The sequence below is a fragment of the Peromyscus eremicus genome, chromosome 15 (assembly GCF_949786415.1).
Source record: "Peromyscus eremicus chromosome 15, PerEre_H2_v1, whole genome shotgun sequence".
NCBI classification, from domain to species: Eukaryota; Metazoa; Chordata; class Mammalia; order Rodentia; family Cricetidae; genus Peromyscus; species Peromyscus eremicus.
The window spans coordinates 13,882,978-13,910,853 of NC_081431.1; the positions used below are offsets into that span (position 1 = coordinate 13,882,978).

Genomic DNA, 27,876 nt, shown 5'->3' on the forward strand with positions numbered 1-27,876 from the left:
TATTGTTAGTCTGCAGCCTGTCATGGCTGCACTGATGTTAAGTTAGGTTTCTTCAAGTTATGAGCCTCCATATGGATACTGGGAATCGAACCTGGGTCCTCTGGAAGAGCAGCCAGTGCTTTTAACCATTGAACCATATCTCTAGCCCCTTAAAACACTATTTTCTAAGAACAATGATACTTGCTGTGTTTGGAGATAGGATATTTAGAGATATCCCTTGCTGAGTTGGAAGCCTCAAGTTAGAAATATCCCACCCAGGCTGGGCATGGGTGGCGCACACCTTTAATCCCAGCACTTGGGAGGCAGAGGCAGGTGGATCTATGTGAGTTCAAGGCCAGTCTGGGCTACCAAGTGAGTTCCACCAGGATAGCCAGGGCTACACAGGAAAACCCTATCTTAAAAGAAAAAAAAAATCCCACGCAAAGATTAAAATCAGGATCGACTCAAACCTTTGCACCCCATCATATTTCATTTCTTCCAGGGCTTTCTCGGACACTTCTCTCCAGCCCCTTTCTTCACACGCCCAGGACACTGTTTGGAGAAGACACACCAGGGAGACGTGCTCCCACAGCGCCTCCTTGAGGTGTGTGTCGGCACGGCAGTCTGCTGTGTTCCACTGCAGGTTCACCCTGCAGTGGATGCCGGTGCATCAACGCTACGTTCTAACTGCAGTTAAGATAATGCTCTACCTGTTCTAGGATCTAAAGTTCTGCATGCCAGAGATGGAGATTTAGTTTATAATAAATGGCTTCCGTTCTTAAGCACCCATAAAATACTGGCATGCCTTAAAACCAATAACGTGATAAATACCACACATAATGAGAAATTTACAGTAACCGAATGGACACAAATTAGTTAATATAAAATTTGAATGCTGAATTTCACCACACATTTTTTTTATCTCTATTACTTCTTTCTTTCTTTTTTTTTAAAAATTTTTATTTTGCAATACAATTCAGTTCTACATATCAGCCATGGATTCCTTTGTTCTCCCCCCTCCCGCCCCCCTTACCTTCCCCCCAGCCCACCCCCCATTCCCACCTCCTCCAGGGCAAAGCCTCCCCCAAGGACTGAGATCAACCTGGTAGACTCAGTCCAGGTAGGTCCAGTCCCCTCCTCCCAGGCCGAGCCAAGGGACCCTGCATAGGCCCCAGGTTTCAAACAGCCGTCTCATGCAATGAGCACAGGACCCAGTGCCACTGCCTGGATGCCTCCCAAACAGATCAGGCCAATCAACTGTCTCACCCACTCAGAGGGCCTGATCCAGTTGGTGACCCCTCAGCCATTGGTTCATATTTCATGTGTTTCCATTCGTTTGGCTATTTGTCCCTGTGCTTTATCCAACCTTGGTCTCAACAATTCTCGCTCATATAAACCCTCTTCATTCTCGCTAATTGGACTCCCAGAGATCCACCCGGGGCCTAGTCATGGATCTCTGCATCCAGATCCCTAAGTAGTTGGATGAGGTTTCTAGCACAACAATTAGGGTGTTTGGCCATCCTATCACCAGAGTAGGTCAGTTCGGGCTGTCTCTCGACCATTGCCAGCAGTCTGTTGTGGGGGTTCACCACACGTTTTTGTTCTAATTTTTTTTTAACTCACAAGAGACAATTACTCACCGTAATTCAGAAATATCACTTTTATCCAGGGCATTTAGACCCACAATGGCCTTGTCCAAAGCAGGCAGCACACTTTTCAGCTCGTTGGTAGTTTTCTGCAATGAACACACAGTCCTCATTATATTTGAACAAATACAGTTTCATATTTAAAGTTATTGAAATGTTGATGGAAAATGTGGTTTGACATCTCTAAAGTATGAATTAGACATGTGCACACATGCTTCTGTCATGGGCAATGTTTTATACACGAAACGTAACATGTTATCTGACCCCTGATGAGAAAGCATACATGGGGAGCAGAAACACTGGGTGACTTTGGCCTGACGCCATTTGAGGAGGGGCTCTGTCACAGGGAGACTGGCGGTGCTGACCACGAACTGGGCATGGTGACCCACACCTCTAGTCCCAGCACTCCGGAGGCAGAGCCAGGCAGATCTCTGTGAGTTTGAGGTCAGCCTGGTCTACAGAGCGAGTTCCAGGCTAGCCAGGGCTACATAATGAGGGCGTGTCATTAAACAGCAACAACAAAAACAATGAATCAATTCTGATAACAAGCCAGACAAGCCAGGTGTGGGGATGCATGACTTTATGAGAGGCAGAGGCAGGTGGATCTCTGTGAGGTCAAGGCCAGCTTGTTCTATATCCCAAGATCTAAGACAGCGGGGCTTACATAGTGAGACGATACCCTGAAAAAAGGAAACATTTTGAAGTTACCCAGAGAACAACTTGAAATCTATGTTGGTATTCACTGTGGTTCATCATAAGCCTTGTCCTAGGACTGACTGACGCTTTGGGGGATGAGTCAGTGACTGCAGTGGGTATGACTGGAAAATCAATGTATTTCTAGTCACGTGGTTGCTTCTCTGAGAAGGACTGGCTAGTAATGAGACTAGACCTGAGCAAGCTTCATCTACTGAACTCCCCCGGCTCCTGCTGGAATTGGGATTGTGAGCGACCCAAGGGAATAGAGGGTTTCCAAAGGGAACGGCGGAAGAGGACCGTCCAATAGTCATCCTCCAGAGCTGCTTGGCTCTCTGCGGATGCTGCTCCTGGAGCATGGCTCACGTGAGTTCCAACGCAGCCTGTGGAGCTTCCTGGGACAGGGACTGTTCACTGCTGTGCCCCTGCTTTCCCTTACTGGCCTCCTGTGTGGAGCGGGGGCTCGGTACATATTTGCTGTCCATACTTGGGCCACTGCCTTTCCATGTAGAGGTTCAGAGCTTGGACTCACTGAACTCCACCTCACCTGAGCATAGTCTTCCACAATTCTCACTTCTTCGGCCACAATTTCCTCATCCTGTTTCACAAGTATCTGAACTTTTTCAACTATATGTGAATCTTTTCGCAGCTTTTCTAGCAGGAGTTCTTTTTCCTAATGAATCAAACAGTTTTTCTTAGAATAAACTTTGACATGATTTCTTTAGAGCAGAAACTAAAATAGCTTATTTAATAACTACATCACTTATAGAAATTAGCCTAAAATCTATGTAACAGAATAATTAGGATGGCTACCATAAAGATGATTTCATACACATCAAGAAAGATGACAAGGGGCTAGAGAAGTAGGTTAGTGGTTAAGAGCACTGGCTGCACTTCCAGAGGACCTAGGTTCAATTGCCAGCACCTACACGGCAGCTCACAACCGTCTGTAACTGCAATTCTAGGGAATCTGATACCCTCTTCTGACCTCCACAGGTACTAGGCATACATGTATATATATACATACAGGCAGGCAGTTCACCCATAGAGATAAAAATAACTTTATAAAAAGGGTCTCACATCGGTGTAACTGGAATCCCAGAAAGGGAATATATATACAAAAAGATGGTAAGAGTCAGGGGGTGAGTAACACAGTGGTAGAGAGCTTGCTTAGTGTCAGGCCTTAGTTTTAATCTACACACACACACACACACACACACACACAATAAGCAACAGCCTTTAAAATAATTGACAGGCTGCAAATTACCATAGCAGATGTCTGAGGGATTTAACTAATTACCTAGGGACTCTTTTTAAAGCAATTTTTTTATAATTAGTTATGGTGCTGCTTAGTTTATATGTCAATCTGATCGGAGCTAGGGTCATCTGGGAAGAACAAATTTTAATGGAGAAAATGTTTCCATAGGACTGGCCTGATTGATGATTGATGTAGGAGGGTCCAGCCCACCGTGAGCAGTGCCACCCATGGGCATGTGGTCTTTGGTTGTATAAGGACTGAGCAAGCCATGAGGAGGCAGCCAGTCAGCAGCACTCCTCCATGGCCTCTGCTTCAGCTCCTGCCTCCAGGCTCCTGCCTCAAGCTCCTGCCCCGACTTCCTTTGTTGACGGACCATGATGTGGAAGCATACGATGAATAAATCCTTCCCTCCCCAAGTTGCTTTTAGTCATGGTATTTTATCACAGCCATAGTAATTTTAATTAAGTCATAGATCATATTTAATGGTTAACATGTAATTTATTCAAAGTTGCTATATATCCTGGCAAAGCTGAAATTTCAGTTCATCTTTGTCAGGTAGTAGACCCTTTGCTTTCGAACACTGTTCTGGATCTGACTATAAAACATTTAGGAAAGACTTAAGACTAAAAATACCTTTGCTTTTTGTTCTATTTGGGGGCCAATGACCAAAAGCTCTTCCTGCATGTCTGTGACTAATACAGTTGCTTCCAGAATCTTGGAGAGCCCCATGTAGAAACGATCCCTGGGGGGAAATAATAAAGCACAGGCTGAAATGCTTAAGGGGGTGTTTTGACTTTTAGAAAGTTCTGGCTGAGCAACCGTAATCGGAAATCTCCACAATCTCAAGCTTTTGAAGCTCCCCATGCCAGCATTCCAAGTGTTAGAAGCCAGATTAGGGATGCTCAACCTATATAAAGAGGGAAAAACGTACAACCAGACAGAGAGCAGCAAATAAAACTCAACAGCCTATAAAGAACTCCCACCACAATCAAGCAGGGTTTATATTTTAAGGATTCAAGACTGATTCAGGATTTGACAGTCAACTGACATACAACCTGCCCTATACAAGTAGTCTAAAGTAGGACAATCAGACCCGCTCAACTGAAAATGCATAGAAACACTTGATAGAATTCACGACAAAATAAAACGAGGAGTCAGGAGAAACTTCCTCAACTTGTTAAAGGACATGTTGCAGTAAGAAGAACATGGACTCACTTTGGGCATAAGGTGTTTGTGACAGGGCTTAGTCACACCAGTTACATAGCCGTGAATGGACGGCAGCCTTTCAGAGGGAGAGGTAATACCACAGCTCTTAGACGTAGGAGTGGAAGGTCTATTAATCTCTTTTGACTCTCTTCTGGGCACTTTACCTGGGCTGTCCTCGTCTCAATTAAACTGCTGAACCCCAGAAATCTTAGTCTAACAGAAACCTCTGGAAGGTGAGCAGGAGAGCCAGATTCATTTCTGAACATCGTGTGCTTTCTTTAGCCTGGGTTCTCACTGTCCCAACTGCTCTACGTTTAACTGATACAGAATTGTGCATACCCACCTGATGCTGTTAACAGAAACTCAAGGGAAATTTGACCCTGAACCCACATTAGCAAACTATGGTCTACTCTACCCTTACTTCTTACGTAAACCCAGGCTTGGATGTGCTCATCACACACAGACTAAACCCTTGGGTGTGAGTGGTGATGAAGCATCACCCTTCCCCGTACTTCCTGCTGGCCAGCTGGGGCAGAGTATGTACAACTGCCAGTACGTCTTAAAACACCTGGATGAGTGACATGGCTCGGCTCCAGACAGGGATTCTGACTGTGGTTTAGCTTCTAAATGGGCATCATCACTATAGCTAGTCTCACTCAGTGTTCTGTAAAACAGCCTGAATAGAATCTGTCCAAAGGGACCTGATGAGGTGGCTTTTCTTTTTAAAGACTTCTTAGTTGGACATATCATAGGCCTGCGACAGACCCATATCGGAGTGTTTGTCCTATGGTGCCTGAAGGCCATCTAGTTAAGGCTTGACTACAATGGTTCTGAGTCTCAGCAAACTCCCGAGATTCCCCCAGCATGCGAGAATTCGAAATATTTGTGAGCAGATGATACAAGGCTGATTCCTGTCCATTTACTGTCTTCCTAGAAGATTGTCATAAGGCAGATTCTCAGTGTCTCCTGGGTTCTGGTTATATATGAGGGCTGAGTGAGTGGCAGAGTACTTGCCGAGCATGGGTTCCACCCCTAACGCCATAAAAAGAGTTAAGGAGAGGGTGAGAAGTATGTGAGAGCAGGAGGATGGGGGGAAGTGTTGAGAAAGGCTGTCTTCTGAGCAGGACATGGCCGTGGCACTTAGGATCCACCACACCTATGGTTACCGGCACAAGCTCACGTGAGCAAGATCAGTCAGTGTTCCAGCAAGCAGTACTAACTGGACTCAGTGGGTTATTTAAAAACAACAGAAAAGGAAGACAGCATGAAAGCACAGTGGGAGGACATGATGAGGGAGGTAGGGGTGGGGAAGGGAGGAGGTAGGGGTGGGGAAGGGAGGAGGTGGGGGTGGGCAGGACCAAGATGAATTATATGTATGTATGACATCGTCAAAGAACATGTAAAAGATATCCTAACAACAACAACAACAACAGAGATCTAATTAAGTCTGAGGCTTCTTTCCTTGTTCTTTCTCCCCACAGTCTCAGCCACAGCAGCCACCACGTGCTTTGTGGCAGTGTGACACGTGGTCCCAGTCATCTGTGTGGCAGTCATTGGGCCATTCCTCTTGGTATTATCCCCAAAGTCATGAGGAATGGCAATTCCGGCCATCGACTGTGTAGACACTGTCCACACTTCCTCCCATTGTCCACGTAGGTGATAGATTGACTCTAACAAGAGCTGATTTCTCATTGCAGATCTATCAGTTTTACTGTGATGGGGTGGCCTCTGGACACATGCAGGGGAGGTGTGGACAGTCCTTATGAGCCACCACAGTGTTGGCCCCAAGGCCTCCATGAGAAAGGAATATTCAAATTCATTATTTTGTATGTGTCTATGTTTTGTAAATAAAAGCACTTATGTAAAAACACACATTTGTGTTTTACTTAAAGCTTTACCTTTTTATCTTCATCTCTTCCTGTCTCATCCTCATAATGTGGGCAAACACCTCCAGAAACTTCAAGTAGCTACTGGGAGTGATATAATAGTGTCTTCCAGTATCTTCAAAGTATTTTGTGCTCAAATCTTTCATACTTTTGTGGATTTCGGTACACACTGAGGCAAACTGTGTTATCATATTCTGAAGAACAACAATGTTCAAGAATTACCAGAGAATATAAATAGAGGAAAACAGGCAGTAAATTGAAATACTATAGCATTTCTGAGATGCAGAATGGTACAGGCAGGTCCTGGGTGGCACCATGATCATGAGAGTTTTAAAGGCTGGAAGGATGGTGAAGCCGATGGAGTATCAATGACATACCAGATCCATTCCTGCAGCCTCTACTCTGATTGGTACATCAACAGTCAGGGCTTGTCTTAGTTAGGGTTACTACTGTGATCAGCCACCATGGCCAAAGCAAGTGTGTCAGGGAGAATGTTTATTTGACTTGCACATCCACATCGTAGTCCATCATTGATGGGTGTCAGGACAGGAACTCAAGCAGGGCAGGAACCTGGAGGCAGGAGCTGATACAGAGGCCATGGAGGGGAGCAGCTTACTGGCTTGCTCCTCAGGCTTGCTCAGCCTGCTTTCTTATAGAACCCAGGACCACCAGCCCAGGGATGGCACCACCCACAGTGGGCTGGGCCCTCCCCATCAATCACTAGTTAAGAAAATGCCCTACAGCTGGATCTCATGGAGGCATTTTCTCAGTTGAGTTCCCTCTTTTCAGATGACTCTAGCTTGTATGAAGTTGACATAAGACAGCCAGTACAGGGCTCTTGGGACATTAGCTCCTTGTCTTTCTGACAGTGGTTACTTACCGACAGCATGACACTCTAGGCAGTTTGAGTCCAGCAAAGCTCCAGAAATAGAACGGCCCAGAGTAGAAAGAACACCTGCTGTGCTTAGAATTTGGAGAATTCAGGCTGAGACATGACTTGGTGATAGTCACACCTCAGTGAACACACATGCTCTGGTGGGACAGTCATTTCTGCCCAGCCATTTCCAGGTCATACAGACTACATAAATCTGTGCTCTTAACCACTGAGCCATCTTGCCAGCCTCAGTTGTCAAGAAAAAATTTGAAAAGAAATACTCAGAAGGTTGCAGAATCCTCACAGAAGGATGATAACAGAGGTACCAAGGCAGTGTAGAACCTGGGTAGCCTTGAGAAAGGTGGGTAGAAGGCACGGCGAATGTGGAGCTCATGAAGAGTCAAGCTGTACAATTGAGCATCGCACAGCTTAGCTCTGAGAAGCCTACTCCCCCGCCATGACCTTCATCGGCTTTAGACACATACCTCATTGTTCTCTATGTTCAGCTTCTCTCTTAGGTAGGAGTTGGCCACAATAAGGAGAGCCTCATCAGGCCACCTCTGGTACCAGTCGATAGTGCAGGAGCTAATCATAGAGGGGTAAACTCTACAGTTCTGGCGGAAGTTAGATCCTGAAGGACTCATGATCATAAAAATATGCAGATATTTAGATACTCTCTGAAATTGATAGAAATATACACATTGTTAAAATGTAATCCCCTACTTTGGAAACAGTACTATATTGAGAACTCAATTTAATACTTGTCTCAGTTGTTTCCTAAATGAATAGAGTCTTAGAGACTAGCTGACTGTGTGTGTGCTGTCTGCCATCAGCCAGGCTCTTCCAGGCAAACTAGGAACCCCCCAGAGCCCTATCTGCCCCGGGGAACTGGCCCTGTTATCTTCAGATGGTGGATCCAGCATCAGCTCTCACGAGGGGTGTGTGTGGGGGGCACTTAGACAGTGATGAATCTACTGTTTAACTCTTCCCTGAGGTGTGTGCCTTTAGCAACGCACAGAAACTCCAAGTAAGACTTAGAGCTGACAGAGAGCCAGGAGAGACCGTAGCAGGAATAGGGTCTTGGAGTTAGCAGGTTATGGTAAGGCAACATTAGATAATGCATAGGTCTTAGACTAATTGCCAGTTTCTTTTTATATGATTAAAATACATATTGATTTCATTCAAAACTTTGTTCGGCAACACACCACTTCATGTGTTATACCACGTGCAATCAAATATCCTGGTATGAGAATATGAATACAGGACCACTGTTGAAGTTTGCCTGGACCCCCTTTGCTCTTAAGACTCAACTCAGCTGCTTCTGTTGAGTTCTGATCTTGGCAGGACTGGTCCCAGGAGCCAGGTCCTTCTATTTCCACATGCCACTTTACAACAAATCCACAGTACTAGAGACGCCTAACTCAGAGTCCAACAGGTCTCAATTATGACATCTCCAGGTAATACCAAAACATTAATAATAAAAAGCAATTTTCTGCCAAGTAAGTATGGTAAAGCTGAAAAACAGAAAGACTCTAATGGCATCCAAGCATCCACTCATCATGTTCTCTATCAACTGTGATTCCATCTCTGGGATTTGAAAAAAAAAAAGATATTCTTGTAGCACATATTGATCATCTGTAGACAGGTTTAATTTTCAAATTCCCTTATACAAAAACTGCACCCCCAAAATAAGTGACCTCGCAGCTCTTCCCCAGCACACATTTTGGTCTGGGTTGAGTAATTATAGTTATCACTCATTACACTCTTGGCTACCCAATGCCAGATTGTCATGGTTAAAAGACAAGAGTGATCTAATCCTCATTATAATATGATGAAGAATCTGCTTCCTCAGTTTCTGATGGTAGGTATTTTTCCCAGATCAGTAATAAGAGTTCAAATCTTCCAAAGATGATTCCTTAGGCAAACAGTGTATATTTACTTATTGGGTTCATCAGGCTGACAGACAAAATCCCAGTGCTCTGTTAGACCTGCGTCTGCCATCCAGTTGGTGCCTCGGAGGCCCCTGCTGCGGCCCTCTTCCTCACCCTTTGTAGTCAACTTCTTTTCTTTTTTCTTTTTTACATATATATTTTATTTCCTGCTCAATTCTAGGGACGTTCAAAGGGGTGATGCTGTGGGATGTATGGCAAATGTGTTGCTAATTAATCAATAAAACACTGATTGGCCGTTGGCTAGGCAGGAAGTGTAGGCGGGGCAAGGAGGAGAAAAAAGCTGGGAAGTGGAAGGCTGAGTCAGAGAGACACTGCCAGCCGCCACGATGAGAAACAGCTTGTGAAGATGCCGGTAAGCCACGAGCCATGTGGCAAGGTATAGATTAAAGGAAATGGATTAATTTAAGCTATAAGAACAGTTAGCAAGAAGCCTGCCATGGCCATACAGTTTGAAAGCAACATAAGTCTCTGTGTTTACTTGGTCGGGTCTGAACGGCTGTGGGACTGGCAGGTGAAAGAGATTTGTCCTGACTGTGGGCCAGGCAGGAAAACTCCAGCTACAGGGTGAGAGGATTGTTACTTTTCCTGACTGGATACCAATATAACGGAAATGAAACCCTTATTTACCACGAGGAAGGAATCTCAATGTAGAAAATAATCTGGATATGAGGTTTTCATTTTATTGTATACAATTATTGCTTTTTTTTTGTTTCATTTTAGAAAAAATGAGCCATTTGGCCTCAGATCTGTCAGTCTTTGGGCTTCCCAGGGCAGACATGTCTCGGGAAAGAGTGCCGCCTATTGTTTTAACTTTTAAAGACTCATTCGATGAACTAAAGAAATTATATACCCGTGGAAAATCATGTACAGAATTATCAATGTGGTCTGCTTTAAATTTACCATCACAATTCGATAAAGTCAAGACACAAAACAGTACCTTTTGGAATACTGAGAGCAAATATTTTCTATCATCTATGAAATCAGACTGGTCAGCAAAAGTTCTAATTCTCATAATAATAGAATCCAGCTCCTCATTTTCAAACATGTTAGCAATCTTTCCTCCATTGACAATGTAGTTCAAATCTTCCAGAAATGATGCCTTAAGTGAAACATACATTAATTAGGGATGAATAAATCATACATTCTGCTTTGAACAAACCAAGAAAGCATTAGCATTTAAGGGTAACTGAGGCTACTTACCACAAAAGCTGACATCTTAATTTATTTGCTTCAAGATAAGCCTTATCTACTCATCCATCAATTCAAATATGTCAGAGAGACATATGCTTGGTACCCAGTGGATGCCAGTGCCTGGGTTAGGGGGTGCACGGCCGTGAGCTGGGCAGAGACCTTGTGTCAAGAAGTTTATAGAAACCTTAACAGACCCACATCTGTGTCTGACCAGAAGAAAAGCTAGAGATAGCCTGGTGGAGGTATTATTTTAATTTAAACAAGTCGCTCTGGCTCCTTCCCCCAACTAATGTTCATTGAAGACTTTGGCCTGAGATGGCTTTCCAAAAATCCATTGATGGAATTAGAATGGTGGGCTCCAAGCATGGCAGAAATAGCGTCTTTGAACCAGAAAGAAAGACTGTTTGATAAGCCTCAAGCAGATCAGTGGGGCAGGGTGTTTAGATTTGGGGAAAGGAAGGACACACAAAAAAAGCAGAACATTTAGATTCTTATAAAATATGACAGATATGATATGGAACTTCATTTATTCTCAAACATGGCATCCAGTCAAAAAATCCTGGTAGCCAGAGACCCAGAATTAGGAGAAAAAGCAGGATAGGGTTTTAAATGATATTTTAAAGTATATTTTTGTCAGAACACAAGTCGTGTACGACATCCCCTTGAATTTTGCCATAAGGAGTAAACATGGCCTGCAGTGACATTCCTAATTATGCTTTGACAGTAAAAGGACACAATTTGTGCAAAACAGTGGGGACATTTTTGCTTGTATGTAAAACGAAAACAAAAACAAAACAATCCTGCAAGGAAAACCCGGGTAACGATGGATGAAGGAGAAAGGGCAGTGCCTGAAGGTGCTGAGGCACACATAAATGACACACACATACACAAGTGACACACACACACACAAATGACACACACACACGTGACACACACACACAAATGACACACACTTAAATGACACACACAAATGACACACACACACAAATGACACACACACACAAATGACACACACACAAATGACACACACACAAATGACACACACTTAAATGACACACACAAATGACACACACACACAAATGACACACACACAAATGACACACACACAAATGACACACACATAAATGACACATACACGTAAATGACACAAACACATAAATGACACACACACACACACAAATGACACACACACACAAATGACACATTAATGACACACACACACACAAATGACACACAAATGACACACACACACAAATGACACACACACACAAATGACACGCACACACATAAATGACACACACATCTGTGTGCAGAGAACAGGACCAGCTCTGACACAAAGTGGCTGATTTTGCTCCAGGGCGTGATCACTTCCAATCTGCTGATTAAAATGGAAGTGACAAAGACAGGAAATCCTTCTGCCGTTTGTTTACGCAGTACGACTGCCGTGATTGCAAACACAGCCTGTGGGCCGACTGGATGAACAGAGAATACAGATGGCTGAAACGGTGTGTGGAAAGGAAACTCACACGCAGGAACGTGAGCCTTCTGGGGGGCACACGCGTCAAACTTTAGCAAGAAAAGAAGACGTCCAGCACTTACTTGTTCTTGTAAGTTGGAAATCATGACAACGGTGGGGGTCCCTTCCAGGCCGGTTTGAATGAACACCTTCTTAAACATTTCTTTGAACTCTGAGATGGCATAGTTGTGAGCTATGGGCACTCGGTGTACTTTGTGCTCTGCCACGTAACAGGCTAAGGTTGCATAAGTTTCTTTTCCACATCCATCCATCCCAATCTTTGAAAACAAACAAACAAACAAACCCAACATCTGATTCATAAAGTCTTGGAGTTTGGGATTTAGCACTGGGGAATACTACTCATTTAACAAGGACAAGGCCTGAGTTCCGTTCCTAGCACGCACAAACGATTAAACACCCACAAAAACGAAAGGAGTGATGCCTGTGTATTTTCTGGGAATCAATCAATAAATACTTCTTTCTTTGTTTATACTAAAAATATTTACAGTAAGCGTATTTCAGGCTATAAGACAATCACCTACATTCAATATCTCCATAGCCTCTTAAAATATATGAAATTTTACTGTGCTGATAGCCTGGAAAAATAGCACAAATCAATTTACAAACTAATAGTATGTCATTATCAATATCTGATACTTCATTCATACAAAATTTCTTTTAGGTAATAATGAATGTTCTCTGGTGATGATGAAATTACTTCACACACATTTGTGAACACTGAGCTGAGGATGCAGCTCCATGTTTAGAGTGCTTGCCTGGCATGGACCAAACCCTGGCCTGATCCTCTCATAACATATAAGGTGGTATACTCCTGTAATCCCAGCATTTGGGAAGTGGAGGAAGGAGGATCATAAGCTCACGGTCAATTTAGGCTACACAGGGTATTCAAGGTTGGTCTGCAACATGTCAGACCCTGTCTCAAAAAGAACGCTAAGGTTCAGTCTTTAGCTGTGAAGCTCTGCAGTTTTGACAGTTATATAGTATGGCAGTTTGAAAGAAAATGGCCCCCAAAGGGAGTGGCACTACTAGGAGGTGTGGCCTTGTTGGAGGAAGTATGTCACTGTGTGGGTGGGCTTTGAGGTCTCTTTTCTCAAGCTTCACTCAGTGTGATAATCAGTCAACTTCCTGTTGCCTTTGAGTCAAGATGTAGGACTCTCAGCTCCAGTACCATATATACCTGCACGCTGCCATGCTCCCACGCATGATGATAATGGACTGAACCACTGAAACTGTAAGTGAGCCATCCTAATTAAATGTTTTCTTTATAAGATTTGCTGTGGTCATGGTGTCTCCTCACAGCAATAGAAACCCAAACTAAGACATATCTTATAATGCACTCATGATTGCATCATCAAACAGAATTTCATCACATTAAAAAAACTGTTGGAGCTTCCTTCTTGAGCACGCTCTTGGCAACCACTGATATTCCTACCATCTCCACAGTTCTGTCTTTTTCTCTGAATATAATGTAATGTAATTGGAGTCTGCAAGCATATTATTTTCCAAGTCATCTGAGTTGTCTTAGTAATACGCCCTTATGATTCGCCATATCCTTTGCCAGCTTAATAGCTTGTGTGTTGGGGTAGTTGGGTGGGTGTTGGTGTGTGTTTATGGCTGCATATGAGTTTATAGGTACATGTGAGGGTACTTTCATGTACAGGCCAGAGGTCCACCTAGGTGGTGTTCCTTAGAAGCAGTCCACCTTGTTTTTTAAGACAGGGTCTTTTACTGTAGACTGGTAGTTGCTGATTAGGATAGCCTGGCTAGTCAGCAAACTCCTAGGATTCTCCTGTCTGTAGTGGGATTACAAGTACATGCCACCATGTACATGTTCAGCATTTGATATGGGTGGTGGGGATCAAACTCTGTAGGCTTGTGCAGCATGCACTTTACTGACCCAACCATCCTCCAGCCTCAGTTTATTTATTTTTATCTCTGAGTAATATTATACCGTATAGGCTTGGGGCAGCACATAGATTAATAAAAATGGGTTAATAAAAGTTGCAAGAGCTAGTTAGTAATAAGCCTAAGCTATCTACCAAGCATTTATAATTAATAATAAGTCTCTGAACGGTTATTTGGGAGTAGCTGCCAAGACACAGAGAAACTCTGCTTGCATATGGTGCCCAAACATCTGGTATCTACAACATTAGACCTGAGAAAGTTTTGAAAAGGTTCTAAACACACCAAAATGGAGCCAAATGAGGCTTTCTAGTCTCATATCTCTCATGCTAGCTGTGGTACAGAAATGAGTCTCCCAGTCACTGCTTGAGGGTTTGAGCTGTCAGTGCAAGAGCCACCAGAGTGAGCCCCACCAGCATGCCATGAAGTAATCCTCATGGAGGGTTTAAGTTTTGCTTGTGCAGACAGAAAAGATTACAGATACATAGTAAAGGCAGATCCAGACAGAAAAAAACTCTAAACAGGTTACAGTGTGTTTAAAAATGTACATAGGCTTGAAAGAGGAAAGAGAAATGATATAGACAGTCATAGGAAAAAATAGTTTAAAAATAATGAAGTCTTTAAAGAAGGAATAAAGTAATATAAAGGGAAAAGGCCATGCAAAGATGGAGAACACATGGGGAGTCTGAATCCTGTATGTTATTGTGTTGTCTTTAAATTTTTTGACTATTGATGAGTATATAAAAGATTATAAAAGCTGCTAGATTAAACCAACCCATATATTTTAATAGTATCTTTACTTCAAAATGGAAGTCAAAAGGTGTGTTGCTTTGGGAGAGAGGTTATGCTTTTATTTCTACAGGAAATGAGAGGCTATGTATTCATTACAGATTAATATGGATCAGGTTTGATCATGGAAGATCCCCTGAAATTCTGGCTACAGACATAAAGAAATAAACCTAGAAAAACTACAAAACATGTAGTACATATTTTACCTGCTCAAACATAAAACAAAAAATCATCTTTAACTGACTTATACATACCACATATTCCATACCTGTAATATATGATACCTTTAAAAGTTTACGTATTTTCAGAACAAGGGGCCAAACACCAATGAAAACGGATGGCCCAGGTGAGCCAACATCTCAGAATGCCTCTGTTACAGTTTGTGAGTTCTACATCCAGAACAGCTTCAAGGCTGCTAATGATCCAGCCTCACAGACTACTACAGCCAAGAATCAATCATTATCCTTAATTTTCTCAAGGTTCCCCCAAAGATGCCAGTGACCCCAGATGATAGGAAGCAGTCTAGAGAAAACAATGCTCACATTCTCAAAAAATGGGTTATGAATGTTTGTTATCATTTAAGAGGGGTTGGTTACAAATTGTTATTGGTCATAGTCAGGAAAAAAGCTAGACAAAGGAGCTAAATTCAAAGATCTCTTTCTAAAAGAAAAAAGGGGGATATGATATAGAAATGATGAGATTAAAGGGTAGATTATTGAAACTACTTTAATCCAAAAACTGTTAATCTCAAAATATTTTACATTGATATGGATTTTGGTTTATTGATATAAATTTAAAGTTAATTTTGTTATACTGTATTATGTTTCTACTCTTTCTTGGGGTATTATGCTTATGCAGCTCATTTAAAATATAATGACAATTAAAAAATATAGGTTAAGCCAGGCAGTGGTGGCACACGCCTTTAATCCCAGCACTCAGGAGACAGAGGCAGGTGGATCTCTGTGAGTTCAAGGCCAGCCTGGTCTACAGGGTGAGATCCAGGACAGGCTCCAAAGCTACACGGAGAAACCCTGTCTTGAAAAACCTATGTGTGTGTGTGTGTGTGTGTGTGTGTGTGTGTGTTAATAGTCATCTATCATAATCAAACTTTTTTTTTGGTTTTTCAAGACAGGGTTTTTCTGTGTAGCTTTGCGCCTTTCCTGGAACTCACTTGGTAGCCCAGGCTGGCCTCGAACTCACAGAGATCCGCCTGACTCTGCCTCCCGAGTGCTGGGATTAAAGGCGTGTGCCACCACCGCCCAGCCTATTCCATTGTTATTATTCTCTTCTTTTTGCTTGCCTTGGGTTTGATTATCTTTTTTTTTATAGTTTACTGAGGCAGAAATCTAGGCTATTGATTTGAAGTTTTCTTCTTTTTAAGTATAAGCCTTTAGACCTATAGATTTCCTCTTGCTTTAGGCATATAGTGTAATTGCTTTCGTTTTTCCAAGGTATTTTCTAATTTGACAGGATCTATAGCCACCTTGGAGACAAACTTTGGGGCATGTCTGTGAGGGAGTTTTTAGGCTAATTGAATTGAGAAGACCAACCCTAGCAGACAGCACCATCCCACAGGCTGGAGTTCCAGACAGAAGAGATGGGAGGACTCATGTGATACCATTTATAAATGGGAAAGTTAGTAAGAAAATAGCTGGGCGGGGGGAGGAGATTTACTTTGTATTGTGTTTCTTGATTCTACTTTCTTATTCTAAAATTCCTTTTAGTTAATTTTGTTCAAATGTCTATGTAAAAAATGATTGTTAAGTCAAAATCTAGTTGTCCTACATGCAAGATAAAGTATTTTTTTGGAGAAAAAAGTTATAAATAAAATATAAATGGTAGCCATAAATAACAAATTAAATAATGTGTTTATACAATTGGCTAAATATCATGGATTAAAATTGTTTTATTACATTTATTTATTTATTTATTTATTTATTTATTTATTTATGTGTGTGTGTGTGTGTGTGTGTGTGTGTGTGTGTGTATGCACATACATGACATAGCCTGGGTATAGAGGTCAGAAGACAGCTCATTGGAGTAGGGTCTCCCTTTACCATGTGGGTCCCAGGATTGAACTCAGGCTGTTGGGCTTAGCAGCAAGTACTTTTACCCACTGAGCCATCTTGCTGGCCCAATATTGTGGATTTCATTTAGCTTTTAAAAACCTTTTCTCTATTCCAAGTATTTGCAAATTTCCACTAATTTAGCTGTCATTTATTCTCATAAGAAACACATCTTTGTACAACAGCTCCTCTTTCTAAATCAATATCCAACTTAGTGAACTATTTTTGAAGCCAGGATCCACCTGTGTAGATGCCAGATTAATGCTAGGACATATTATGTGTGGTGCCAAGCACATCTGGTTTAGCCATAGAAAGGGCCTTTCCCAAACAAACAACATGCCCCTGTGCCAGCAAATTTCTTCTGCAAACAATGAAGACAAAGATCCTGTTCTATGACTCAATTGTTGGGATTTTCATAATTTATTTGAATACAGCTTCTATATGTGGATTTTACTGGAGTTTCTGAATTTTTATTTTGCAAAGTTAAAAACATTTGAAAAACTGAAATTCATACCAGTAACATGTGACTCCCTGGCTGTCGGAGGATCCTGGTAGCTCTTGTAATATGTTCTACAGCTTCCTTGAAGAACACAATCGTGTGAGACATCTAGGAGAAGTGTAGCAAACAAACAAATTACAGTTTTAGAAAAATCAAGTGTGCATTACGGTTGTACACACGAGGAAACAGCGTAAGAGTGACTTTTTAGTAGCTCGGTGACCTAGATCCAGTTAGCAGTCTATGTCAACATTTAGAGAAGACAGATTTTCACAACGAGCTCACGCTCTCCATTGCTATTTTGGTGAGCTGACCTGGGCCTTCATGGGGTTGAGGGAACAGGACGAAGAGCAGAAAAATGGTATCTAGGTCGCTTTCCTATCGCTCTGTATGGACAGTGGCTGGTGGGAGAGACTTAGGAAGTTACCCATAGTATGTGTGATTTGGTTGGCATCTCTGTTTCAGTAGGCCTCTGCTCATCACAGCAATGGACAAGACGAAAAGAGCCTCAGGCATCAGTGTTTGTCACTCTGGACCCTGCTGCTACACTCTCTTGCATTTCTTAACCGTTATCTCTGTCATTCAATCCCCTGCAGCCTTGGCTCTACACCCCATCTTTACAATTAGCTGCCACTGAGACACAGTACAGAGAAAACCACAAGCAACTATGTTTCTAATGGTCCGCTATGAAACCCGAGGGGACACTCCACCTCCCCTACCTCAGGCATACACACTTTAAAATATTTGATACATATATACAAGTAAACATATACATGTTTAGTACTCTTCAGGTTTTCATGTGTCTTACCTCCAGAGATGTTGAACCCAACTTCAATTGGAATTCCGTAAGTATGTTGAAAAGTTTGTCATAGTTATTGGTGCTCTGGTAGACCTTTTTTCTGTGAGGCTTATTTACATCCACAAAGTCCACAAATAAAACTGGATTATTCATCAGGCTTTCAGGACTCCACGAAACCTATTGTGAAATAGAAACTCAGTGAGAGCATTTGATCGATATTAAAATTTTCTTTACATTGAAATCCTGTCTTTTACTAAGACTAGTCAGTCTGTCATAGAAACCTCTGGCGGTGGATCCTAGGACTCAGGCTCTTAACCTATTTGTGTCTGTGTCTGTGCGCGCACGCATGTGCACATCTGTGTTCCTTCAGGAAGTGAAGCTTGTGGACCCCTCCTCAAAATAATATTTTTTAATGCTTCTAATAAAATACAAGTGTTATAAAGGAAGTCAAGAATACGGAAATACAGTTCTGTCCACAAACTCTCCTTTGTGCTGAGAGCTCTGTGGCTGGAGATAGATAGCCTGTAGCTCCACTGACAATGTGGGAAAAGGATTCTTCCTCAGTCGGCTGTCAGTAACCACCCGAGTCCTGTGGCTTTGCCCAGTCCCTTTCTTGGTCTACCCTGCATGGTTTGGGTTCTCTTTCATACCAAGGCCGCTAACTCTCTCCTAGTTGACAGTGTCTTAATTTTCCTCTTCTCTAAAATCAGCACAGCGAATGGCCCTTTCCCCCTGTTCTGGTTTATCAGAGCTCCCGCAGCTGTCCTGCTGTAGCTCCTGGCTGAAGGTGGCTGCAGGCAGTGTCCACACAACTTCCAGTAGTCCTTAGCAGGTTCCTTGTTTGGTATCTAGCACGGGACATTCCTGATGGGTGTTCAGAAGTCATTCACTTAGCAAAGGATGGTCCAGGGATGGAATGGCATGATGGCTAAGAGACTGTATGACATCAGATATATGGGGTTTGGACGATGATGCCATCACTCGATCGGCTGCATAACCTTGGATACCCTTCTTCTGCTCAGCACTGTGTCAGGTGAGGATAATAACAGGGCCCACATCATAGAGGCGTTATGAAGGAAGATGAAAGTAGGAATGGGCTGTAAAGCTCTCAAGACAGTGCCTCATGCATTATGTTCCCTATTATTAGAGTCACATTCCACTCGAAAAAAGACAACCAACTAATTAGGTGTTAATTCTCATGCTAATAATTTATATCCTTGTGCTCGTAAGCAAAGTTTGGTTGCTACGGTCTTTAATTTGGGGAATTATAGCTGCTTCTGCCACCCACAGGGCTGATGGCGGCTAAGGAAAACCTGTTCCCATGAAAGTGCTTCCTCATTATGTACTGCCTTTGGATCTGCTCCTCGTTGTAATAAAAGGTGAAAATGGACGTGTGTGTGTGTGTGTGTGTGTGTGTGTGTGTGTGTGTGTGTGTGTGTGTCACAGGGAGGCCAGGAGCTCCCCACAGGGCAGGAAGCAATGAAGTCTCTTCTGACTATTCTTTTACTAGTCTGTCTATCCCCTCATTCATTCTTTTTAAAACAAAATTTATTATTGAATGTGTGTGGGCATGTGTGGAAGTCAGAGGATGACTTGGGTGGGGGGAGAGTTGGTTCTCTCCTCCACCTTCATGTGGGACTGGGCCGAGACCTCAGGGTGTCAGGTTTTCAGGACAAAAACTCACCTGCTGAGCCATCTGGCCACAGTCCCACCCTTTATTCATTCTTTACTCATTCATCCTAGATGTATTTGTTGAATGCTTATATTAAGCTGAATTCCAGAGATTTATCAAGAGATAAATCAATGACTCTGTCTTTATGAGGCATGTAGAGTGGAAAGAGCTAAGGCAGGTCTGTGATAGGCAAGTCCCACAAGTCTTATACAAAGAAAAGCCACTGTCTAGATGGAGGCTGGTACTGGCCAGAAAAGGTTACCAAAAGGTCAAAAGTATGCACTGAATTAAAAAAATGATCATATTGTAAACTGACAAGTTATAGTTTCATATATGTACAGACTATAAAGTCATTAAAATGTGAAATAAAAACTAAATAAAACACATTTACCACCTCAAATACATATTATTATGTCCAACAGTTCATCCTGTGTAACTGAGGCTGCCCACCTTGCCGTTCCTGAGTGCTGGACCTCCTTTAGACGTCACTCACAGTGGGGAACAGCCTCTCTGAGCCTGTGCTATTTAACTCAGTGTGTTGTGCATGACCTGAGTCTGACCAGGAGCCGAGGCTGTGGAGACTAACTTGCATTCTGGTTGGAATACAGGGGCACATGTTCAGACTTCTGGTGTACATAGAGGCATGGAGACAAAGGCCAACACTAGAGCAGATCATCTTGATGGTGGAGAGGGCGCAATTAAAGTAGATGAGGAATACTTTCCAACACGCTGAATGGGAGATGCCCAGCGCAGCATGGCATAGGCTTACAGTCCTCTCTCTCTTAAGGTTCAGTTCAGATTATTTCCACCAAATTTCTTGCTTGTATTTAAAGTGTAGGAGACTGGAGAGATGGCTCAGTGGATAAGAGCACTGAAGTCCTGAGTTCAATTCCCAGCACCCACATGGGAGCTCACAACTATCTATAACTGTAGTTTTAGACTGCCCTCTTCTGGTGTGCAGACATACACACAGATAAGACACCCATATACATTTACTAAATAAATAAATCTTTAACATGTAGACATAAGAGTATTTTTCAGTATCATAATAGCTTAGATGTATCACCATGTATGAGAAACAATTCTAAATGTTTTATTTTCATTAGAGGTGCTCATTCTCAGCACAGACCTATGGGGTAGGAAATCACTGCCCTTGGTTAGATGTCATGAAACCAAGGCACAGAGGGGCCATTTGCTCAAGGTATACCACTCATGAGGGAGGGCCTTGGAACCAGATCCCACTGCCTCTCAGGCTGCTAGGGAAGACAGATAAGAACAGAAGGGTTGGAGATCCAGCACCCATTCAAAGGGCTAGGGAAGAGATGGCACCGAGACCCAAGGGCAGCTCCAGGGAGGCAAAGGAAGATCTGCATTCTGGGAAGAACTGTAGGAGATTCTAGACAATTGATGGGAGGAGGCAGGCTGGTGAATGTGGAGATGCAAAAGGCATTATGTTGAGGTCCTAAATGCCAATGTATTTCAACAGACTTTAAAAAAGATTGAAGAATCAGAGCAATATGGGCCAGCATAAATGATAATATTAAGGTAAGTCTAGATTAAAAAGGCAGATAATCTGAAGAAAGAGAATATAGCAATGGGGGTGTCTATAAAAATTTTAAAAATCTCTGATTTTGTAATTATCTCAGAACCATACACATACATGTGCCTATTTAAATATTCATGTCAGACACATATTTACAAATATTTGTTTATGTGCACATTTATAGAATTAGAGCTCTGTGGCTAAAGTTTGCATCCTACAATTCTGTTTCACTATTGTTTGGCTGTGCCCCTAACATCCTCCTCAGGTGTCTCGGGATGATGCAGAGAAGACAGCCAACTCACTGCCCCTTGAGCCTCAAGACTCAGTTCGAGTCAGCTGGCTGTGATTTTCTCTGTGACCTGCATTACAAGAGACGGCAAGAAGGCTAAAGGTCAAATGAGTGGGGAAAGACAGGGTCTTGGTCACTCCTGTGGGCCTTTCTACTGGCTGTGGAGAGGGAGGTGCAGTGTGAGGGAGGTGCAGTGTGGAGGTTCTGAAAGGCCAGAATCCCCAACAAAGCAATCAAGGCTTCATCATTTCCCTCATATCTCAAGCGATGCTCTCCGATATCTTCAAGTAAGAAATGGAATTCTTAACGGATAAAAGTTGCTTTCATCAATATCACAGACATATTTGAAGACATCTCTTGCCATGTGGGTGAGAACACACCTGCAGGTGGTTGTAGAGCTCCTTTGAGAGAAGCTGAGAGAAAAGGTTTTTCTCACTGGGATCGATTAAACGATCATGAAACACACGGCTGGCTTCATGAACAAAGAGCTGAGCAGCCATCTCTTTGGAGTTGATAACGCTCTTGTCTGCCTGCATCAACCCCAGCAGAAGCTGTAAGACATCAAAAAACAACATATAATCCACATGAACGGGGTACTGTGCAAAATAAAAGCTCAAGTTTTGTGGGCTTATGTTTTACAAAAATAGAAAAGAACTTTCCAAGGTAAGGGTCATCAACTTCTGTAAGTAACAACCTGAATGTTTTTATGGGATGGGCACGTTAAAGCCCAAGAAAACTGCCTAGTGGGAGGAGGTTTGGTAATGTCTCAGGTTTATCTAAGAGGGTTTGCCAGGACCAGAAACCACAGCCTGGTTGCAGAAGCTGCCAACATAGGTGACAGTGAGGGACTTTTTATTGCCTTCCCCCCTTTTTTTGAGACAAGGTGCCACTCTGTAGCTTTGACTTGCCTACAGTTTTTCATGTAGAACAAGATGGCCTTGATCTCAGAGATCTTCCTGCCTCTGCCCCCTGAATACTGGATTAAAGGTGTGCCCCACTACACCTGGCTGTGAGGTCCTGTCAAATGCTGATGTGGTCAACACTTAGTCCTGATTTAGAACTCCTGGGCAAATGAGAGCTGAGCTGCTACAGCAAGGGAAGGAAGATACCACACTTTCTTCTTTCTTTCTTTTCTTCTTTGTTTCTTTCCTTTTTCTCTCTCTCTTCTTTTTTCCCTTCTTCCTTCTTTCCTTTTCTTTCCTTTCTTCCTTCATTTCTTTTTTCTCCTCTTCATCCTCTTTTTTGGGGGGTGATTTGAGACAAGGTTTCTCTGTATAGTCTGGCTGTCCTGGAACTCTCTCTGTAGACCAGGATGGCCTCGAACTCAAGAGATCCACCTGCCTCTGCCTCCAGAGTGCTAGGATTAAAGGTGTGTGCTACTGCCTTAGTTAGGGTTTCTGTTGCTGTGAAGAGACACCATGACCACAGCAATGCTTATAAAGGAAAACATCTAATTGAGGTGGCTGGCTTACAGTTCAGAGGTTTAGTCCATTATCATCATGGTGGGACATGGTGACATGCAGGCAGACATGGTGCTGGAGAAGGAGCTGAGGGTTCTACGTCTTGTAGGTGACAGTAGACTGAGACACTAGGTAGTATCCTGAGCATATGAGACCTCAAAGCCCGCCTCCACACACTTTCTCCAACAAGACCACACCTACTCCAACAAAGCCACATCTTCTAATAATGTCACTCCCTATGAGCTTATGGGGCCAATTACATTCAAACTACCGCAGCTACTATGTCTGGCTAATTTTTTTTCTTAACACTGAAATTTTGAAAATTATTTAATTATGGCTGCTGACAGAGCCAGCACTTCTGGGAAAGTGGAGGAAATTCACGCAAGTCTATGAAGTACTTATAGGTTCACTCCCTTGAAGCCACATAAATCCTCCAAACAAAGCCAAAGCCAAACTACATCGTGACCTTGCCATTTCTCCTACCAGGATCCCAGCTTGTACTCTGAAAGCATGAATGGGTCTGTTATTGGATCCTGTACTTCAGGTGAATTAAAGGATCCTTCAATTCAGTGGACCTGTGGTACAAGCTGCTAATGTGAATTCACTTTTTAGACCTTCTCACAATCTCATGTGAACAGTACCACCAGGGAGGGAGACAGGCAGAGACTCAATGCGGTACAATTACATCTCTATTTAAATGTGCAAAATAAGCCAGAGAGTTAATTTCAAAACAAACCTTGAACATGTCTCGGGGGTTAAACATGTAGTGGCATTTGGTCGGCGTTGGCAGCAATTTCTTACAGACTTGATGATATATCGCCAGGCAACAAAGCACAATCTGGTCTCTACATTTCTGAACCTCAGCTACGAAGTTATAGACGGAGAAATACATCCCCAAGTGAGCCTTTGAAGAGAAAATTTAATATTCACTTAAAAAATTTAAATTTGGGCTACAGCTAATATTTATCAAGAAGCAGGCTTATGGACTGTCATGGAGAGTTAATTTCACTAAAAATTATTAGTAGTCAAAATCTTAGGACAGGGTGGTGGCTTAAGTACAAAGGTACTCTGGGTGTGGGAAACAGATGTTTTGAGAGGTCTTCGTATTTGTGCCATAGTCTAGAGGCATGCAATGTGTGTTCTTTGGGGACAGTTGGTGACCCACCTCTGTGCACATCAGTTGTGGTATTCTCTCATATCCTTACTCTCCCAGGGGGGCAAGTATTAGAACATTACCCTATCTGGACTGCCAAACACGTGGGTTTTCTTTGGAGATTCCAAAATTCCTTGTGGGAAAGATGGCTCAAATTGAAATACAGTGTAAATTTATACATCTGATATGTGAGATTACACAGAACACAGTGAATTTCTTCAAAATTAATCTTACATTTTCTTTCTTTATAAGCTTTAAAGGTAAATTAAAACCAGTTTCCCTCAGATCCCTTATGATTTTGATGCAGGAGGGCACAGGCCACACGTAAAAAAAGACTGCTTTAGAAAAGCAGATGTGTGTGCCAGCTTCCAATGGTGGAAGTGATCCCGCCTCCTATAAGAAAATGCACAGATCAGAACCAAGAGTGCTCATGCTTACAGGGTCCATGCCAGATGCATTGAATCTCAGTCAGAAGAATAAAGTCCTGGGATTGCATTGGACATGTACCATAGCACTTCTTATGAACACGAAATTGTGATTTCAATATTAAGAGATAAATCATAATAATACTCCAGAAAATATAGGAGAAATAAAATTTATGAAGACAAGAATAATTTATCAGTGTTAGTGTTTTCAGTTTCTCAGACTTTTCCTTATAATACGTTCTTTTTTTCCCCCCAGTAGAAAATGAGCTGGAAGGGGAAGATGGGGTTTATTTCACTTTACAGCTTGCAGTCCATCATCCGAGAGAGGCTGGATAGAAACTCAGGCAGGAACCTGGAGGCGGAACTGACACAGAGGCCATGGAGGGTGCTGCTTACTGGTTTGTTCCTCCTGGCTTACTTAAGTAAGCTTTCTTATATTCCCATGATGACTTACCCAGGAGTGGCACTGCCCATGATGCGTTGGGCCCTCCAACATCAATACCAACTAAGACAACGCCTCCATTTTTAATCCCAGCACTTGGGGGGGCAGAGGCAGGTGGATCTCTGAGCTCAAGGCCAGCCTGGGCTACAGAGTGAATTCCAGGACAGCCAGGGCTACACAGAGAAACCCTCTTTCAACCACCACACACACAAAAAGGAAAGATTCGCTGTTCCCGGGTATGTCTAGGCTTGTGTCCAGGTGACAAAAAGCAACCAGTGTAGCAGAGTCCTACAGCATTCTTGAGAACCTGGTTCTATCCCAGAGAGGAAGGGATGGAGGGAGGACAAGAGGAGGATCGGAGGGAGGGAGGGAGGGAGGGAGGGAGGGAGGGAGAGAGGGAGGGAGGGAGGGAGGGAGAGAGGGACAAGCTAGATGCATTACCTGAAGGATAGTACATAAGGCACTCTGTGGAGGGTGAGGCAATACCAGTATGGAGAAGTGTTTGAGGAGCCGTGGACTGATGTCATTCCCACTGGCAGAAGACACACAAGAAGCAACTATAGAAAGATCTTGAATAGTCTGTGGGAAGAGTTTTCAAAAGGAAATGCATCTGTAAGAAGTAAATATATATCCATTTCCTTACCCCAAGCAGGAGAATTTAGGCAAACATTTAGATTTCTATTTACTATAAAACAAAAATACAATGGTAATAGAAACCGCTGTTCTTATATGTAACCTGTCATAAGATGTAACTTCATGATAAGTCACTTCCAGCAGGCTTTCTTTTTTCTTTTTTTTGGTTTTTCGAGACAGGGTTTCTCTGTGTAGCTTTGCGCCTCTCCTAGAACTCACTTGGTAGCCCAGGCTGGCCTCGAACTCACAGAGATCCGCCTGGCTCTGCCTCCCGAGTGCTGGGATTAAAGGCGTGCGCCACCAACGCCCGGCCCAGCAGGCTTTCTAAATATCATCAGGAACAGCCCATTAAAAAAAAAAAAATGACAATCACTTCAAAATGTGAAACTACAGAAGAAAACATGGGGTAATACATCATGACACCGGTCTGCGCAAAAAGTTCAAAAGCATGAGAGACCAAACTAACATAGACACGTGGGATTATACCAAACAAGAAGTTTCAGCACAGCACAGTGGTTGCCAGCGTGACCGGACATCGACAAAGGGTTACAGTCTAGAGCATACAAGGAACTCAAATATCCCAAAAGCACCCCCATTACAAATAATCCAACAAAAAACTGGGAAACATTTCAACAAAAGGAAACATATATACAACAAGCTGGTAAATGGGAAAAAAAAAAAGAACCAGTCACCATTGAGCATCAGGGAAATTCAAATAAAAACAACAGTGAGATATCATTTCGTCCCAGCTAGAACAGCTGTTAGTAAAAAGAAAAGATATGGAAAATGCTGGTGAGGCTGCGACAAAGGGAATTTCTTGTAAACTACCAGAGGGAATGTAGTTAGCACAGATACTATGAAAAGTAGGGTTTAGGTTCCTCATAAAAGTATAATCACCACACGCTCCAATAATCCTACTGTTGACTCTCTCTCTCTCTCTCTCTCTCTCTCTCTCTCTCTCTCTATATATATATATATATATATATATATATATATATATATACACACACACATGCACATTCAACAGAGATTAAATTAGTGTATAAAATATATCTGTATTCTTCTCACCAATAACAACAGAATAAACACAAAATCAATTTAAGGGCCCACTGATGGATGAAAAAATATGATGTATACATGCAATGAAATCCTACTAAATATGCAATGAAATACCACTAAATCCTAAAAAAGGAAGTACTGTCATTTGTAACAACATAAATGAGCCTGGAAGACATTATGCTAAGTTAAATAGCCCAGATACAGAAAGTCAAATACTGCCTGATTGTATTCATTTTGGGGCTCTAAAAAAATATAATAGTAGATATTTCCCACCGATAATCCTAAATGTAAATGTTTTAACTTCCCAATTAAATAATGCAGACTAGTCAGTTGGATAATGTCCTCCAAAAACCACAGCTCACTCACAAAAAAATCTCCAAGAGAAAGGACAGAAATCAATCAACCAAGCAAATGAAAGCAAAAACCATTCTGGTGTAACTATTCTGATAACTGAGGAAGCATGCTTTAACTGAAAACCTTCGGAAGAGGTACAAGACAGCTTCTGCGTGTTAACAAAGTGAATGATCTACCAAGAAGCTGTAACAACGTACATACATGTTCACTGAATGTTGGGACTTCCAATTTCATAAAACAAACATTAATGATGCAAAAGGACACATAGGTCTGGATATAACCACAGTGGGTGACTTCAGTAGCCCACTCCTGAAATAGGTCATCAAGGCTAACAGCTAATAAGGAAACTTCAGAGTGATCTACACCATGGGTTATATACATTTAACAGACATTTACAGAATAATCCATACAACAGCTGTGGAGTCCACATTATTCTTAGCAGCATGTGTAACTTTAAAAGAATTGTCCACAGTTTAGTCCATAAAGCAAGTCTTAGCAAAAGGCAAATTTATTGAAACAATTTCTTATCGGGTTATAGTGGAATAAAAGTAGAAACAAGAGAAAGACCCAGA

General features: G+C 42.4%; 1 protein-coding gene across 1 annotated transcript in view; it reads right to left on the minus strand.

Annotated features, from left to right (window-relative positions):
* Dnah14 (dynein axonemal heavy chain 14) overlaps positions 1 to 27,876 on the minus strand; it is a 219,404-nt gene that overhangs the window by 59,152 nt on the left and 132,376 nt on the right. Inside the window, exons 50-61 of the mRNA XM_059281041.1 lie at positions 25,700 to 25,837; positions 23,975 to 24,142; positions 22,159 to 22,329; positions 18,284 to 18,451; positions 17,494 to 17,586; positions 12,285 to 12,479; positions 10,432 to 10,593; positions 8,028 to 8,219; positions 6,681 to 6,862; positions 4,210 to 4,318; positions 2,866 to 2,991; positions 1,620 to 1,714 (exon numbers count right to left, since the gene is read on the minus strand). Of these exons, the coding sequence (XP_059137024.1) occupies positions 1,620 to 1,714; positions 2,866 to 2,991; positions 4,210 to 4,318; positions 6,681 to 6,862; positions 8,028 to 8,219; positions 10,432 to 10,593; positions 12,285 to 12,479; positions 17,494 to 17,586; positions 18,284 to 18,451; positions 22,159 to 22,329; positions 23,975 to 24,142; positions 25,700 to 25,837 (1,799 nt within the window). The remainder of the gene's footprint in view (positions 1 to 1,619; positions 1,715 to 2,865; positions 2,992 to 4,209; positions 4,319 to 6,680; positions 6,863 to 8,027; positions 8,220 to 10,431; positions 10,594 to 12,284; positions 12,480 to 17,493; positions 17,587 to 18,283; positions 18,452 to 22,158; positions 22,330 to 23,974; positions 24,143 to 25,699; positions 25,838 to 27,876) is intronic.